The sequence below is a fragment of the Carassius gibelio genome, chromosome A9 (assembly GCF_023724105.1).
Source record: "Carassius gibelio isolate Cgi1373 ecotype wild population from Czech Republic chromosome A9, carGib1.2-hapl.c, whole genome shotgun sequence".
Classification (NCBI taxonomy): Eukaryota; Metazoa; Chordata; class Actinopteri; order Cypriniformes; family Cyprinidae; genus Carassius; species Carassius gibelio.
In genome coordinates, this window is record NC_068379.1 from 16,539,759 (window position 1) to 16,559,329 (window position 19,571).

The following is a 19,571-nucleotide window of genomic DNA, read 5'->3' on the forward strand; positions in this document are numbered from 1 at the left end:
CGCCAGTCCAGCGCCACAGTACAAGATGGCCGCCAGTCCAGCGCCACAGTACAAGATGGCCGCCAGTCCAGCGCCGCTGCACAAGATGGCCGCCGACCCAGCGCCGCTGCACAAGATGGCCGCCGACCCAGCGCCGCTGCACAAGATGGCCGCCGACCCAGCGCCGCTGCACAAGATGGCCGCCGACCCAGCGCCACAGCACAAGATGGCCGCCGACCCAGCGCCACAGCACAAGATGGCCGCCGACCCAGCGCCACAGCACAAGATGGCCGCCAGCCTAGCACCACAGCACAAGATGGCCGATTCAACGCCTGAGTCTCCTGATAAGGTGCCACCGACTCGCCATCATAAAGGACGGAGGAGGAGACAGGCGTCTGCCGTTCCTCAAGGTCTTGAGGACATTCCCGAGCGGGCCGCTGCCGTCCAGGAGGACGTTCCCGAGGCGGTACCCGATGCTGTTCGAGATGCCGAGGCGGTGCACGATGCTGTTCGAGATGCCGAGGCGGTGCACGATGCAGTTCCCGAGGCGGTGCCCGATGCAGTTCCCGAGGCGGTGCCCGATGCAGTTCCCGAGGCGGTGCCGAGGCGGTGCCCGATGCTGTTCGAGATGCCGAGGCGGTGCCCGATGCTGTTCCCGAGGCCGAGGCGGTGCCCGATGCTGTTCCCGAGGCCGAGGCGGTGCCCTCTGTTGTTCCGGAGGCCGAGGCGGTGACCGAGGCCGTTCCCGATGTGGTGACTGAGGCAGTGCCCGAGGCCGTTCCCGATGTGGTGACTGAGGCAGTGCCCGAGGCCGTTCCAGAGGCAGTGCCCGAAGCAGAGGTGTCTCACGTCTCCACAGGCAGTCTTAAGTCAAGTCAGGTGCCCATTGACTGTTCAGAGTTGAGTCAGTTCCCGGTTGACCCTCCGGAGTCGAGTCAGGTGTTCGTGGACCCTCCAGAGTCAGGGCTAGTCACCGATGGCCTTCCAGAGTCAGGGCTAGTCACCGATGGCCTTCCAGAGTCAGGGCTAGTCACCGATGGCCTTCCAGAGTCAGGGCTAGTCACCGATGGCCTTTCAGAGTCGAGTCAGGTTCCCATGAACTCTCCAGAGACAAGGCTAGTCACCGGTGATCTTCGAGGACTGAGTCAAGTCACCGGTGATCTTCGTCCTCCCATGGGGTCGGCCACAAGAATGTGGTGGTCTTCCGCTCCGCCCTGGGGGACTCTGGCCTTGACTACGAGGATGTGGTGGTCTTCCACTCCGCCCTGGGGGGTTTCTGCCTTGACCACATGGGTGTGATGGCCCTCTGTTCCGCCCGGGTGGGCATCACCTAATGTCCTCTACTACCCATGTTTTTGTTTGCATTTGTTTGTCTATTTTCCTCCTTTGGACCTGGCCCTCTGTCCCTCCCCTTTGTTTTTCCTCCGCCGGTCCACCACCCTCCTGGACTCCTTGTTTTGTGTTTCACCTCTCCTGCTTCTGCCTCGCCATTCCATCTGGTTGTTCCGTCTCTGTTTTCTTCCATTTTACCTGGTTGTCCTGTCTTTGTCTCTACATTCCACCTGGTTGTTTGTCTCTGTTTTCTGACCCTCCGTCCCTCCCCCTAGTCCGCCGCCGCTTCACCTCCCTCCTACCTCTTTTTCGTTTGGGTTTTCCGGGGTTTCAGGTGGATCATCTGGGAGCTGCTCCGTAGGGGAGGGGGTAATGTCACGCTGTCAGTCTCTGTTTTCCTGGGTGTCCCCTAGTGAGCTCACTTCTCCTTAGGCACTTCACCATAGGCACTTTAATTCCGCTAGTCTGGTCATGTCGTCACAGTAATTGCACTCCAATTAAATCGCACAGGTGCTGACAATCCTTTGTCATTAGTCTCCCTATATAGAGCTGTCTTTCTCTGTTGTCTGTATGGAGTCCTTACCCTATGTGTGAGTTGTGCTCGTCTCCCGAGTTTTCCCTTACCTTCTTGTTCCTCCGAGTTTCCTATCCGTTTCATCCGGTTCCCTTTTTGTTTGGTTTTGTCTCTCATGACTGTTTATTTTGTATTTTTCCCTATCCCTAATAAACGACGTACCTGCAAATTGGATCCTGCCCTCACCTTGTGTTTTTCCCAAAACCCGACCGTCACAGTTAGCTCATCAGTTGAAATTAAACTGCGCTAGTCATATTGCTTTGTTTTTGCATGTAGTCTGTGAGGAAAACTTAATAGAGAGACTTCATTTTGTGGTACACCATCTTTTTAAAACATCACATTAAATAAAGATTTGAAGAATAATAAAAAATCAATCAAACTGTTTATGGCATGCAGCAAATTAACTTGTGCTATCATTCAAATGTTTGGGTTCGAAAAGATTTTTACTTTTTTATGTTAAGTCTCTTAAGGTCATAAAGGCTGCATTTATTTAATTAAAATACTGTAGAAATAATATTGTGAAATATTTAAAATCTAAATATATAAAATCTAAAAATTGCAAATGTAATGAGTAAAGTCTGTTTTTCATCTTCTGCATCAGCGTGAAGCTAGAAGGGAAGGCTCAAAAATGAATTTGCACGAGATTGAACTGGATGCTGGAGTTATTTTCAATCTATAGCACATTCCTGAGTCAATCATCGCAGGGCCTTAATGACTAGCACAGAAGACAGGCTTAGCAACTAAAGCACTGTGAACACATCAGTGGAGAATAATGCAACGCTCTGTTTCAAACGAGAAATGATGAGTTCTGACACTTTGATGTTTCTTCACTCGTTTTAATGGCTGTTCTTATTTAAACACCTTCATTAACGACAGTAATGAGCACTTATGTGCGTATGTACAGATGAAAGGTGATGCACTTCTGAGAAGGAGGCAAAGACGGATTGAGTCCTGGACAAAGTTTTTTGACATTTGCAACAGGAACACATGTAGCCTTTGCATTCGTGTGTGAACCGGTCATTCGTTTCTGCCTGAGAGAATCGAAAACCTGTCAACTAGTCTTCATTGTGGATGTTCTGTGAGTGTGTTTGGTATATTAATATTTCTCAAAGGAGTTGACAAGAATTTAAGTCTGTATTTTCAATGTTAAGGTTTTTCTGCTAGAATTTCTCTCTTAAGTCTATATGTGTTGTGTGTGTGCCACGGCAGGAACATATTGAGCAGAAATGACAATTAAACTGCCGTCCCCACTCATTTCTCGCTGCAGCAAACCGATGACAGCATAATTATAAATCTGTCATTATTTTTTGTGTATGTGTTTTTTCTTCAACTTCCCTTTTTCATATTTTCACCCCGCCAGTGAGCTTTAGTGATGTACTGAGCCGTTTTGTATTCTGGCACTACTGGAATAATGTAAAATGACTACAAAAGTGAGATAAAAATATCTGTTTTAAATAGAGACATTGACTGAACTGAACTGTGGCGTGGAGTCAACTCAAGGGCAGCTTTGATTGTTTGCCATTGCTAATTAAGATCTGTAATGCATAGTAATTTAGATACATTCCTGGGAACATTGGATGTTAGATAAAAACAAACAGGCACAATGATATTGAGATGTATTTATTGTGAACCAGTACTGCTCTCTCTCTCTCTCTCTTTCTCACTCACACACACACACTTGCTCTCTAGTATGACCGTCTGTAGTGATCATAAAGTCTAATGTGTCTTGAGAGCATGAATATTTAATGTCGCCTCTCACATTCTCTATGCATACACACAAATTGCAAATGCACTGCATCAACAACAACAACAACAACAACACACACACACATACACACACACATCAAAAACTTCCAGTAGCAAATCAAGTAATAATGGCTTTGCAACCGAGTCAAACCGAAGGGTTGAGATTTCCGTGGATGGTAGCCTCTGTGTGTGCGTGAGTGTGTTTATCTTGTTGAGTGAGGGGATATGTCTTATTGATTTGTAAAAGCCATGTGGTTTCTGTGTTATCTAAACTTTTCCAGCATGGCCTGTGGGCTTCTTGTCTGTCTAGCTGCTCCTTCCTTCCACACTTTAGTCTCTCTCTCTCTCTTTCAATGGAAGGATTATGATGACTGAGTCTGTACTTTGTGAGAATTAGTCTTGGGTTTGTATCTGTGATAGTTCGATTAGGATAGATGAGGAGTTTTGGCTTTTTGATTCCAATGTTTTAAATGTGTGACTTAGTTTATGCATTCATTAATTCATCCATTTCAAGCTTGTTTATAAAAAAAAGTATGTATTATGCTTGTTTTTTATTTTATGTAACATGCATTTTAGTATAAAATCTCATGGTTCCTCCCTGGACCATGCCGCCCCAAGGAGGATTTAAGAACATTATTTAAAGGGGTCCTATTATGCTCTTATGCAAATTCTTGATCTTGTTTTGGGGGTGTTCTTTAAGCACAGTATTATAGTACTGACAAAATCCAATATCTGTCCGTCTGTCGGTAACTAAAAAAGTTTTTAAAATCAAATTTAAGATTTTAAGACATTTTTAAGACCTGCACAAATAAAATAAATACTGTACAAACTTGATCTGTGCTACTTGATACTACTTGATACTAGTAAAATGTATATAGTGAAGGTGATAAAAATTATATTTTTAATCTTTTTTTCCTGTTACAGGGCAGACCAGAGAGAAGCCACAAAAGTTTACAATGAATTAAAACTAAGATAAGTTAATTCTGCAACCGAAATGGCAAAAAAATATAAAAAATAAAACCTATACATACATTTAATTATAAACCAGCCTTGGATTCTTATTTTGAAGTGTCCATGCTTTACTATTTTCCGTTGCTCACTAAAAAAGATGAGGGAGATATAATATTTGCCGCATTTTGACTTTGAATGTGTTGCGCTCACATTAATTTAATTAAATCATAACTTTGTGAATATTAACAAATCACATTAGGCCATATCACGATTATAAATGTAAATGTAAAATAAAGTTCTAAAAGTCCTAAAGTTATAATTAAGTCTGTCTGCCTGTCTATCTATAGGCAAATTCACACTGCACTAACAGATGCCACCCAGGACCAGATTACAGCATCTCCGTGTCTGTCTCTGTTTATATTCTGTATATCAGCTCTAATTCCATTCAGTCCAAGAGTACATTGTATCAAACTCAAACATAAAGGTGTGAGAAATGTTGATTGGAATTAACAACTCATTTCATACTAAAAATATAATTGAAAATAGTTCAGTGCAGTTGAAACATATTGTTCAACACAATACAAGGTATTTTGTGTGTCCTATTTTAGTGACTTTTAGTGACTGAAATCAATGAATCGATAATACTTCTCTCTCTCTCTCTCTATTACACACACCCAAGGACTAGGGTCCTAACAGCCAAATCCGGTTCTTGTCACTACACTCAATCAATGCACAAACACACACAGACATGTTATTAATGCAGCTTATGGCATTGATTTTTTTTTATAATCTCTCATCTGATTTTTTTTCAGTAATCCTTTCAGATGACAGAGGAAGATGGAAAAATGGAGCAAGACTAAAAAAAAGAAGGGCTGCTGAGAGAGGTAGAGTGTTTTTGGTAGAAGAACAGTGAGGTGAGTGAGTCATCTGCAGTCAAGTGTATCAAAGCGAGGGGCCTGTCGTGGGACCATCCCTACGACTCAGGCATAAATGCCTCAAATCGTGCTGATATCTCTCAGGAGTTAGAGGCTGGGCTGTTTCATTCTGATGCTTCCAAACCCTCCAGCTCTCCAGCCAGTGCTTGCTGAATCTTTAGTGAATCTGCAGGCTGACATATAATTCCCTTCAGGTGCCCTGAGAGAGATAGGCATGAGGGAGAAAGAGAGGCCTTCTTCTATTAAGATTAAAGGGTAGTGTCCTTCACTCCAGCTGACAGTTTGAGCTGCTCACAGCACAACGAAAACCTTCTTTCCACATCCACGGGTGGATTGTAAATATATCATGTGAGTCATGATTTTTTCACATGTTAACAACTAAAACAGATTCTCTAGAAACGATTACCATTTCTCACTGAATATAGCATAATGATGCTGTTGGAGGAACAAAGTGGATGTTGAGGTTTTCTGCTTATTTTTTATTGAATATTAGTGAGTTCTCATTCTAAGCAAAGATTAAACTGTCATAATTGGCCCATTTATTTTGGGGAAGTTTGTAAAGTTCATAATCAAAATATTGTGTCCCATACTCCATATCATGTCTTTGACAGCACCAACCAATCTAAAACAGTCAGTCTGCTTCTGACCAGAGAAAGCATTCAAAGCAAGCATCTCAGTTGTGGGTATTGAGAGTGGAAGAGAGTGCTGGTCATTTACTACCCCTGCATACCTGGGTCTTTAGCAACCGGGACATCATTAACTACTCTCGACTTCCTTCATTTTTTTTTTTTAAGATAGACATCATCTTTCTTAGAATTCCTCAATCTATTCATCATAAACAAAGAAACAAGACAGAATAATAAAATATAAAAAACTGCATGTTTTCCGAGAAAATTTTTTTTGTAGAAAGTGTATAGGGTCACTGTAATTATATTTTTCCTAAGCAACAACAATTAAATATCTGATGACTCCATAAGTGCAATTCACCTTTATTCATCAAGGTGGCACTGTTTGATAGTGATGATGTGATGTTTTACTCATAATTACCACAGGCATAAAACAAAAGAATATCATCACCAAAAATGTAATTGGCTTGGATGGCTTTAGGGCAGAACAATTACTGTACACAATGAAATATAAAGGTATTTTTGAGTCAGAAATTTGAAATCCTAAAATGTGTCACACACAGAAACTTTGCACACTGAGTTCGATGTGTATTAATTCGTTGCAAAATGATAATAATAAAAAAGAATTTTCGCCAACCAGCACTGATTGGAGTCTTCAAAGAGTTTCCCCTCAGGAGCAGCGGGATTATCACGGGCAATTCAACGTTTACTTCAGGATGTCAGTGGCTCAGTTTGAAGCTTTTGCCAGCGATACTAAAGCCACATATTAAAAAGAAGACCACCAATTTCTGTGAACTCAGTGTGCAAGGAGCTATATACAGTGCTTTGTGCTGCGAGACGAAGTGGATGAACTTGACGATCTCCATTCTGGATTAAGGCGTTTGCTTGTATGGTGGCTTTGAACTGTAAAAACACCTCTCAATATGCTTGCTATGTAGTATGCAAAAAACAGTAAATTAACATGGCATGGCATGTTTCTTTATTTTTTTTTTTTTTATGTGATATTAGTTATACTACAGGCTGTTTTTGTGCTTACCAGACATCTTCAGCATCCTCATCACACTCAGCCCCAAACTGGCAAATGTCACAGGTGGACGTCTCTTTCTGTCCATTCTCCGCCGAACCCTCGTTCCCTGCTTGGATACATAAAGACGAGACAAGACAACATAAGCTATCAAATGTCTGATAAATATTACTTGGGGCAAGATGAGCAGGCATTCACAGTCCGTCTCTCAATCTCTCTCTTCCTCTCACACAAACATGCATAAATAGATGGAGAGACAGAGGACAGACAATTCTCATTCAGTCTTTGTCTCGGGCTCTCATGAGAAGTTCAAATCCCCCACTGATCTTTCCTCAGTCTCACCCCTCATTTCATCATGATGATTTCTGATTTGCCGCCCCTGCTCCCTGGTGATAGAGTCTTCCCTGGAGCCGAAGCTTAAAGCCCCTCGCTATCACACATCTGCCCTCATCAGTGGACAGGGAAAAGCAATCCTGTACGTCATGGAATTTAAATTACATCTTCTCCTCAGAGGATCATCGCCCCCCTTTGCACCCTGACCCTCCATTATGAGGTACTATTTTTAAAACTTAGACTGCAAAGACAAAGGGATGAAAAAATAAATGCAGGTAGATAAAAGAAAGTATTCTGCATCTCCATGCAAGGAACAATGTTAAAGTCACAGGTGTTACTGTTTCGCCATTTGTCTTTCTATTGATTCTCTTTTAAGTTTTTCATTTTCTTTCATTTTGGTCTAGATGACAACCACAAATACAAGCTTTGCACTGACACTGTGTCCTTTCACAGATCAAAGATTAAATAAATCTATGGTTTTTGAATCCCAAACTGTTTTAATTCAGCAATATCACATGAAAAAGAGTTCTGTTGTTCCAAATTAAGTAATATTAACAGTATAATACTGTTAACAAAGTTAATATTAACTTACATTTTAGACACAATTGGGGCAGTTACTTTGTGATTTTTTTTTATCTTTGCCAGTGAAAATGCTCCAAATGAGTAGTTTGGTATCAACATTTTACAAAATCAAGTGCTGTGTTTTGTTGCTGAATGAATCAGTTGTCTGACAAATCATTTGAGTGAATAATTCAAATTCAATTACTCAGAGTAATTTTTTTTGCCTTCAATGAGTTATTATTTTGAATGAATCACTTGAGTGAATGACTCATCGCCTTACTCTTACAGAGTCACTTGCTTTGTTCCTGAACAAGTCAGTATTTTTAATGAATCGCTTGAGAGAACGAGTCAAAGACTCACTCGGAAAAGTCACCTGCTAACACCTACTGTCGTAGCGATGTAACTAAAAATACCCACCACTTATACACAGACTGTCTGGAAGACACCAAACAGACAAGCATGGAAACAAACAATAAAAAGAACAAGAAAATCAATGAAAAAGTGTAAAATAAACTGATTATAAGATTTATTTTATCACTTTTTTTTGATAATTTGATTACGCAATGGCTAACATTAATTTCACAAACACGCACTAATAGATTAAGCTTTGCTTCAAACACATCTCCTGTCCAACATCATGAGCAGAGCTGATTAACCCAGCACCCAGCTTCTCTCTCATGTGCGGCTGCATGGACCCAAGGGTCTGGAAATGAGAAACATCTCAGATGGAAGGGGCAGTAACAGTTATCTCCATCTCTCGGTTAGATGGACCTTCTGAATTGACTTTCCCTGCCCAAAAACACAGTCGATCACCAACCCCCTCTGTTTTCATCTACAACCGCCGCAAAAAAGATGTATATCTTGTATACCTGTTTATCTCCGATGTGTGTGAAAACCCTAGGTCAGTGATTGATTAAATGCATATGTTTTGTGGATAATGGCTACAGACATCTTAAGTATTTTGTTATTGTTATTGATGAAACTTTAAAGCGCTTTTCAGGTACAACGCAAAGACATTTAAGGTTATGAAACATTAAAATGTAGCAATCCTAAGACATACTGAGCAGAGGAATAGGTTTTGCTTTAAATGGTGGAAGGAAATGAGATACTCAAATAAACAGAAGATAGATGGTGAGTGTCCAAGAAAATGTCTCTTAATGGGACAAACCTACTTGTGAAGAAACTAAGGAGAAAGGTGGGGTGGATTTAGAGCACAACATGGGCTGTCAGACAGATGATGAATGAAGCCACCCATCTCCTGAACAGTGTATGGAAACTGACCTTCACAAACAGGACGTATCAGTGTGTGTGTGTGTGTGTGTGTGTGTTATCTAATAGATATTATCTAACGTATCTTTGCTTATAAACATGATTGTTCTGCAGAGTACATTGTTTCATTTGACCCTATTTGCAAATTCTCTGAGATAAATTATATTGTTTAATACATGAGCATGAGATGGAAATGAATTCCATTTGATTCTTTTGAGTGGTATTCATCGCAATGCATATAATGAATGAATGGATGGATGATACAGTAACTCCTGGGTCATTTAGTGAAAAGCAGCTCAGATTAACACAAACACACACACAATTTGTGAAATGGAAGGGGTTTAGAACATCACAGTTAAGCATTTGCTTAAAGAATGGAAAGCTCTCCCTGGACTCGAAAAGGTCAAATTGTACCATGTATATTATGTTGCATTTTGAAGATGAATTATTACAATGCAATGTTGTATTAGAATATAAGGGAAAAAAACATCTCACAACCCCCTGAAGTGATGCCACCACACAAGAACATGCTGAGCTCTTCAGGGACACAAAAGGTCAAGTGAATCTCCACAGATGGAGGGGACACATTACATCTTTGAATCAATAGACAATGTAGGGAGCATAATGCTTACAGCGGAAAGATGATAGCCTGAAAGAGGATCTTTGGATTTCCACTGATCTCCACAAACGAATGATGCCGCTTCTATATGGTGAATGTCATTTAAGTTTTCATGCATGAGCAACAGAGTCATCTTATTTCTTTAAAAGAATCTCCAGAGTGATGAAAATTGTCTTGTTCCTTCTTTTGTACTGCAGTAATGTGATTTTTTTTTTTTCTGGCAATGATTGCACATTTCATGGAATGAGGTGTTCAGTTTCAACACATTGCTGAATGCTAACCCTTTTTTGATTTTTATAAATCTTATTGTTTTAATGTATTTTTTCCCAAAACAAAATGATCTTTTTTATTTTTATTTTTACAAATATAGTACCAGGCTCTCAATGCTTTAATCATGTGGTCATCAACTAAGCCTTCACCACATTGGGTCTACTAAAGCCTACTTCACACAAACAAGGCTGTTTGAGTGTCCTGGTCCCACTGGGAAAAGCATGTTGTAAAACCCCTTTGGCACTTTGCCTCTTCTATCCACACCTGACAGCCTAGAAGACCTTGCCAATGACCCATTTGCGCATGTAATTACAGCAATCCACTGATGACGGTGGCGCAGAGCGAAGGTGTCTAATTTTGTGGAGTGCTCCCGAGGCCATTTTCTTCCACTGGTTGACAGCTTTTGGAGAGCGCTTTGAAAGCCAGATGAGGGTTTGAATTGGCAAGAGAAGTAATGTGCCAGTGTGTGAAATTCAGGAAAGGAGGCCCAAAATGGGCTGCTCTTCTTCAAGGGATTAGGGAAGAAGAATTAGGAAAGGAATTAGGACTCAAAACTTCTTTTTTTTCAGCTTTGACCAGATTAAGTGCTGCTTACTGAAAGTCATCCATTAAGTGCTAAAAGACCCAACAGAAGATCTACGAACCGGTTTCACTCTGGGTCACTACACTGCACAATGGTCAACCGTGTAAAATAAACACATAGACATTTAAAATACCACTCAGAAAGACTCTTACAATTGAATCACATACTGTACATTAGACGTACACCCAATACATAAACACCATCTCACTTGCATTTGATACAGCTGTACAATGTCTAAAGCTTTCCATTATCCTCCCATGAGAAGTGCTGCGAGGTTCAGAGCCTCTTACATTCACACACAAACAAACACGTGATCATCTGATCTCCACCGCTGACTATGATCTGCCCCGATGGCACCCATAATAACACTTGTAATGGAGCCGCTCTCAGATATATGATGGAAGAAGAGTGCAGGAGAGAAGATGAAGAGTTGAGGATGATGAGAAATGAGAAGTAAATAGGATGGAGAGAACATCAAATGTCATTTGTGTTATGTAGCAAGGAGAAAGAATGAAAGAAAACAACAACAACAAAGTAAACTTGACAATGACGGAGAGCATTTGAAAACAGGTGAAGGATGAGAGACATTAAGAGAGACTGAGAGAGACAAAAACACACACACACACACACAAAAAAACAAAACACAAATGGACAGTAAGAAAGAGACAGAAAAAAAAAAACATCTTCAGCAGCTAAGCGGTCGATGGGCAGTCAATAAAGTGTCACTTTCTGCAAGCTAAGAAGCCGGCCTTGATGAGGGGATCTTTGCATTAGTGGCCACAGCAACTAGTGCTTTAACCCACTGGATGACCTTCCCTAAACCACAATCTCATATTAGACCATTAGATGTCCCATATTAAATCTAAAAACATTTTGTAAGGATTCATTACATGCCTAGCTGTGGAAAAAAGAACGATAAGCCTCCCTGACAGCTTTCTGCTAGATTGAACTCCTTCATAATACTGTTGTGTTGAGAAATAACAGACTTGAACTAAAGGTTCTTTCCACTGGAAAAAGGTTCCACTTTATTTATTTATTTTTTAAATTGTGTATATGACATTGATATTAAATTATTAGTGTTTTCAAATAATAAACTGAATTAGCATTAGATGAAGGCAAGGAAATGTACATTTAAAAATAGAGGAAATGGGCATGCAAAATTTAAATATTCAATAACTTCATAAAATGCTGACAGTAATATACAAAAAATCCATAATGTCAGCCAATGACCAATATGGTTCCATGATATATTGCATTCCTAAATTCTGTACTAGGAAGCATGGGGAAAAATGTATTGATAAATCTGGAATTTGAACAAACATGCAGTTAATTTCATCAGCTAGCACTGCTCAAGTCGACTTATAAAGATTTTAATGCCACAAATAAAACATTTTACATATATTTCTATAAAATATTGGCTAATTTATATGAACTATTATTATTAAATACTCTTTAAGCCCCTCAATGAATTCTTCCAGCACCCCCCCCCCCCCCCCTACTGCAGTGGATTGTGATTGTCCAAGCAGCAATTCTGGCACCCAGTCTTTCCATCTAAACTCCCAGACACTGTGGGGTGGCACAGAGAGCAGCTGAGATGTTCCAGCGCTGTGGGTGCCAGTCTTTGCCATCGAGCCCCACTAATCCCTCTGGCACCACACTGCCAATCTTTCAATCCAGTGTTACCCGCTGATCTTTAGAAAAGATCCAAATCAGTAGAGCAAAGCAAGTTGCTGGTAAACTGGAGATAGCAGCTAAAGCCTGTTCCAGAGAGGACTGGATAAAATATGACAGAACTAGTTTAATATGTTCTCTTGCATAAAAATGCTATGTTTCATTCATTTTATCCTGATTGTCTATTTATAAAAGTGCTATTTTTATTTATGTTATATTCCCAGAAGCGGATCTTATGATCTCATTTGAAAATGGAAGATTGAGTGAGAAATTTCACCTCAGTAGAACAACAACTAGTTTTTCTGTTTCAAGTTAAAGGTCATTTCTCAACTCAAAGGAATATGGATTTGTTGCTCAGAGACCTAAACCAAATTTAGATATTGGCCTTTAACAACATGTGCGCACCAGGGAGCTTGTAACACCCAACAGCCAATGCACAAACAAAAAACAAATGAAAACAAATGAAAGCATTTTAACAAGAGATTTTCCTACTTAGCAATCTTACATCCGTGAGGAGAACCAGTGTTAATTTTGACACAAAATTTTAATTTAGTTTTAGTCTTAGTCTTTTGACTATAATTCTTTTTAGTTTTAGTCAAGTTTTAGTCATCTGATTTGTTTTAATTTTAGTCTTATTTTAGTCGACTAAAATTGCTTGGTATTTTAGTTGACTAAAATAAGACTAAAATCAATAACAGATTTACCAGACAATTTTTTACAGCTGGTATAGGAAACAAACTTAACCAAAATATATAAAACACAAATTCAACTTTATTTCAACACAACTGTGTCTTTATTTCGATTCAAAAGCTTTTATGCAGCAACAAACACTGTCATGATAATGTAAACAATAACTAGCTGCCAATTGACCATCAATAAAAGAAAAATAAAGTTAGGTCCAGGACCTTAAAGCTTACAGCTGAGCTGAACAATAAGTGCATACATTTAAAGTAAATTGGGTGGATAAAAAAGTAACAAGATTTTATAAGGTATTCATTTGTCTAGCAATATTGTATGTTTTAAATACTACAATATTGCTAGATTAGTATGTATAATGATAGGAGCTGAACATTCACATTTCACATGACTAATATAGAAATATTTGTGATATTGTCAACAAGTAGAACATTATAAAATATACTAAACATTGGTATTAATCAAATGTATGTATCATAATATTACGTATTAGTATTGTGCTCTCATCTAACTTGAAGAAGGGGCTATTTTACATTACTTTTCAGTTCGTAATATTGAATGCTACAACATCTACGCACTGCAGTCTTCCAATTTTGCTTAGCTCAATAAACAAAAGAACATCGTTGTGAAATTACATTTGAGAAAATGTCCAGGTGGCTCGTCTGTAAATGTCTTTTCAAATTGGTTGTGTTCTTGCCACGAATGAGCGCTCCGTGTGCTTTACACTTTGTTTTGTTTTGTTCGTCGTCAAACGTGAAGTGAGCTGTGGACATTTTGTCGCTCTTTTAGACATCACCTCTTCGAATGCCGTCTTCCCGGGAGCTCATTTAAAAACTGAAAACCTTCGCTTCACGTCTCAATAAGTCAGGCTCTGATTGGTTCTCTTCTCTCATGCAGTCTCGTCTGTTCCGTTTTGCCGGTTCTTTTGTTGATTCCTCGCATCTCTCCCGTCTGCTGATTTGATTTTCGTCACAGTCTATTTTCGTCTCGTCCTTTATTCGTTGACGATAATGTCAATCAATTTAGTCATAGTTTTAGTCTCCATCAGTGCCTTCTTTTTTAGTTTTCGTTTCGTTTTCGTCCGCAAAAATATATTCGTGACGAAAATAATGACGAAAATATTTAGTCAACGAAATTAACACTGAGGAGAACCATTACACATTAGAACTGAGTGAATTAACTTAAAGATAATTTTACTAAAAAGCACTTAAAAAAATTTAAAATTATTTTTTTTCTATAAAAAACTATGAAGAATAACCTATTTAAAGTACCTTTAATAAAAAGTACATAAAGAACCTTACAAAGAAATAATTTAAAACTATACATTTACAAAAAAAGAGCCTTAAAATAAACTATTTAAAATATACGTTTGCTAAAATTTAAGCTGAAAGAAGATACTTTCACTAGAATATAAATATACTTATTTAAAATTATTTAAAAAGATACCTTTACTAAAATGTCCTGTACTTTTATCTTGTGCATGCATAGTATATGTATATACATTTCTCTAAAATTAAATTAAAAAAAGCTACTACTAAATATTGTAGAAACTTAATTTTCTGTAAAGTTGCTTTGCAATGATTTGTATCGTAAAAAGCGATATACAACTAAACTTTAATTAAAATTCTTTGATAGGATTGTTATTTTCTTTAAAGCATAAGCAAGGTTTAACTCTTGTTTGAGAAAAGCGAGTGACTGATATAATGTGAGTAGGCAGTCTTTCGCTGTCCAATGACAACCGTCTAATGGCTGCATTACACTGTAAACGTGCTCACATATTTCTCACACACTATATAGTTTGAATGATCTGATTATTCTGGACCACAACTGCACCTGTATTTAGAGCTAACCACTTGTGATCAGATCACATCAAACTAAAAAATTCCAAAATACCAGTTATAAACAGGGTCTAAGTCAGAAAATCACTAACAGCTTCCTAAATCAGCTGCAAAAGTCTGGACAACAAAGCAATTTAATCATCATTTATGCTGTATGTATGCTTCTAGCCCAAAAGTAACCATGTTCCAGGTATCAACAAAGAAGTGTGAAATTCTTTTCCGTTCCAAAACACCTCCAGCTCCAGCACAAACTCCAGACCCAAACCCAGCGGACCTCCTCTTTGCTCCTCCACACTTTCTTTTTCAAAGACAGTCAAACAAATGAACAACCTCAGCGAATTTTGCAGATGCATCCCAGGATAAATGAGCCTTTAAGAATCGAAAGCTCTATAAACAACCAAGCCGTTAGATGTTTACATTTCAAACACCGAGGTGTGTCTCCAAGGAGTTCAGGTTTAGATAGTTCCAGTATTTGGGAGCTAGAGACTGCTGTTATGATGAGTATTTCTGCCCCACTGGGGGTTGATGCTTTACTGATTTCAACCAGAACAGATGGCAGTCGGTTACGTTTTTTAAATGCACTCAAGAAATGAAGCTCACTATTGTCAGGAAACAGTGTCCCCGGAAGATCCATGACTGGAACGGGATTATACTCCTTATAGATGCAGCCGCTGAAAGACGAGACTATTTTCCCCAGTTACTGTATTAATGCCTCTGGTGTTCCCTTCTGTCTACGTCTTATCTTCTTCTCCATACGTTACATTTTCTTTCTCATCTCCTGGAATGTGAATCTTCATATGCTATGTTGATATAATTTACTCTGTCTATTGGCAGAAGAAATTAAAATAACTCTTTGTGGGTGACTTCTGTTCGGTTCTATTGTATGGATATAAGCCAAAATGAACTCTGCTCTTTTCTTTCACTTTCTCTTGGGACCTTAAGGCCATTTTGCCACTTCCTGCCATGGCTCATCAATCACAATGTCTCCTGACCCGTCTAGCGCACCAATCTCCATATAATCCCACCATAACTGTGAACGGCTTCATCTTTTGTGTCTAGTGTGGTTCCTGTTCATCCTCTCTTCCACTTTCCCATTCTCCCCAGCCTGCCCATATCATTGAATTGTATTTCCCGAAATCAATTTTTAATAGTAATCCCTTTCTGCCCCAAGGATGACCCACATTAAAACAGCACATTTATTTTTGAACGACATAAGATTCACATAGCCCCCAATACACCTTTGTCTCATTTGATTTGGCGCCTTCCACATTTACCTGAGATTTACATTTCATCTGCAAAGACCCTGACTACATTAATAACTTCCGAATGTATTTGCCAAAGCTCAGAATGAATCAAGAATGAGTATATGCAGCCATACAATGATTTCGTTTTCCCTCTTGTTGGAGGTGGAAATAGCTAGTCTCTAAAATGATTTGCCACAAAGGCAACAAGGGCGAATCTATGTCTTATTTGTGATTGTGAAGAACAAAAGTGAAATACATTTACATTTTCAATGTTATTTTCAATTTTCGTACATTAAGGAAGCACTTTTTGTTCTGCTTTTCTCCCAGATGTGGAGAATAAGATACTGAATTTACATAATTTAATCATGCATATTGTTCCACGTAAATCAGTTAGGTTACATTAACTGATTTTTTCCTCCTCACTTTAGTTCGATAATTCTTTGTCAGAAAACATCACTTTGTTCATGTACATTCAACTTATTGTAATAAAAATATTTTTTTTGACCTATTCAGCAGCCTCAACATGATTTTATGTCTGCCCACAACATGATCCATTTTCATTTGTGTCGCATTACTCAATTACATTACTAGGTACTACCAACTAACTATCTACAGTACCAACTAGAAATAGTATTTCAACCTAATCAACCTAAGGTTGCACTTTATTTTACAGTACGTGTACTAACATGTACTTATAGTGTACTTACAGTGCATTTATCTAAGAAAGTTCTGGCAATACAAGGTAACTACATGGGGTAGGGTTAGGTTTAGGGGTAGGTTCAGAGTTAGTACCTAGTTGTTACATAGTTATTGCAATTATTACAATAAGTACATAGTATGTACATGAGGAACAGGACTGTAAAATAAAGTGGTACCCAACCTAATAATCCAAGATAAAATGCCACTCTCTCATTGAAGCTAGGTTATGGACAGGTTTTCCCAGTCTTACTATATTTTTCAATAGGGCTTTTTCATCAGATGAACTTATGAATTATATCTGGTGTGATGTTTTCAAAAAGCCTTTTCCAGCCGCAGGGACACATACTGATAAACAGTGCATCTAACTCAGTATGGACTGCAGAACAGAAACCGTGCACATGTTCACACTCAGTTTGAATGTTAAGCACACAAACTCTGAGCACAGTCAGACACTTTTCCTTAGTCTTCACCTCCCATTCCAGACGGCACTGCGAGCGTCTTTATCGCAGCAGCTGAAATGGGGAGATTAGATTATTCTCTTTCTCAATCCTCTAAACTTGTTACCATGGTGATAGCATGGTGACTGAGGAAGGTCCTCACCCAGATATGGCCGTGCAGCTGACTATCGTCACCTCAAGAACATGAGGTCATTCGTTTCCCTTCAGTAAATGCTGCAGAGTATTTTAGAACAGTTTAAGGCACCACTTAACAACCATTTTTATGTGAAAGATCAAATGTGGTCGACCGCAGCTGCAAAGACCAAATAAATACACAACGAAAAACCCAAAGCACACAACCTTAAAGACAGCTTCCTGTGTCTGTGTTGTCTCTATTGATTATAGAAAACCTACCAAAATTAAATACATAATGGATCCTTGAAGGAGAGCACTGGATACACAGTAAATGGATTACATTTGGAAGTAATTAGAAATAATGAAGTGCTGCTGGAGCCGTACTGCTGCAGTTTTGACAGCTGAAGTGATACAGCGATTAATCACTGAATAAAATCGGCTGTTTGAAGAAGATGTTTGCATGTTTTCTTGCATTAAAAGCAAAAATGTATAAATGGTAACACTTTAGAATAGGTAACACTTGTTAACTATTAACTACGCAATTTCTCTCAATAAAGTCTTAATTTGCTGCTTATTAATAGTTAGTATGGTAGTTGTTAGGTTTAGGTATTGGGTAAGATTAGGGATGTAGAATAAGGTCAAGTAGAATAAGGCATTAATATGTTCTTAATTAGCACTAATACATGGCTAATATTCTAGTAAAATGCACGCTAATAAGCAGCTTATAGGTGTTACCTATTCTAAAGTGTTACAGAATAAATAAATAAATACATAGAATAAACTAACAATAAACAGATACAAAACATTTTTAGTAGTTTCGTCATCATCTAATCACCTGCATGCCATTTATTTTATTGGATCCCAAAAGGAGAAAACTAAGTCTAAGTAAAATAACTTAATTAGATCTAATGAGACTATTCTCAGGTGATTTCTCTAGTCCTTTTCCAAGTCTGTCTTTAAACATTAGAACTGCAATTAAATTAAGCAACAGCAACCACAAACACTCCATTTAATGTTTTAAACAAGGGGTCAATGTTTGGCTGGTTAGTATGACCACATTAGTGGTAGCTTATTTTTTTTGTCAGGAATGAAAACAAGGCTGTGTCGCATAGAGGTACAGTGAATTCAATGGATTGTACTGTAGTTTAACAACATATTGACCGACAAAAGGTATATATATATATATATATATATATATATATATATATATAACTCCAATAAACCACTTTGAGGGTTGTGAGTTATGAAAATTGCATGATCTACATTGTAGATCCATTGTCAGAGCCACTATTTTATCCATAATAAATTCAATATGGTGTCTAACCTGTTTAAGGTCTATTAGGTCTACTGTATTAATGATAAACAATTTTCTTTTTTTTTGGCATGAAAATGTTTTGAATATACTATAATGCATATTTTATTAGTGCTTGATTTGTTTTTGAAGGTACATCCATATAGGACTAACCGGAGACATTAAAATCCAATGTTATGCAATGCTGATGGGAATCATTAAACATAAAATCACTTGGTAAATAAACTTCATTAGAATTAGAATTAGAAGCAATGTCAAGTCTTATGAAATTTTTTATAATCGGAAAACGCCTAATCTCTTATAATCAAGCATAATAATCACTGGTTACTCTATATTGTATTAGTCTGAAGCATAAACCATGCTATTCTGCATGTAGCCTCTCATACAGATGATGTTACATAGAGCTCAGGGAGCTTGAACATCCTGAGCAGCTTCTCTCTGTGCTTTACCATAAGTGTCCTGCAGCATGCATGCCCAGTAGGCAACCCATATGATTTATCTTCAGCCACTGGAATACATTTGATTTTTATCGCACCGATAGTGCTGTGCTTACCTAAATGCCCTTCTTTCTCACTCTCTTTCTGTTCCATCCATAAAATGCAATCATTTCTCCCTTCCCTTAGCCAGCCTTTATCATCCTCATCTTTCTCTTCCTCTTCTCTACTTATCTTTCTCTTTATCGGCCTTCCATTTCTCTTTCCCTCTCCTTTCCTTTCTCCACATATCGAATTGCACAT

General features: G+C 38.6%; 1 protein-coding gene across 1 annotated transcript in view; it reads right to left on the bottom strand.

The window, feature by feature from the left end:
- LOC128019806 (tomoregulin-2) overlaps window positions 1-19,571 on the bottom strand; it is a 58,409-nt gene that overhangs the window by 4,189 nt on the left and 34,649 nt on the right. The window contains exon 5 of the mRNA XM_052606053.1: window positions 7,180-7,279. Within this exon, the coding sequence (XP_052462013.1) occupies window positions 7,180-7,279 (100 nt within the window). The remainder of the gene's footprint in view (window positions 1-7,179; window positions 7,280-19,571) is intronic.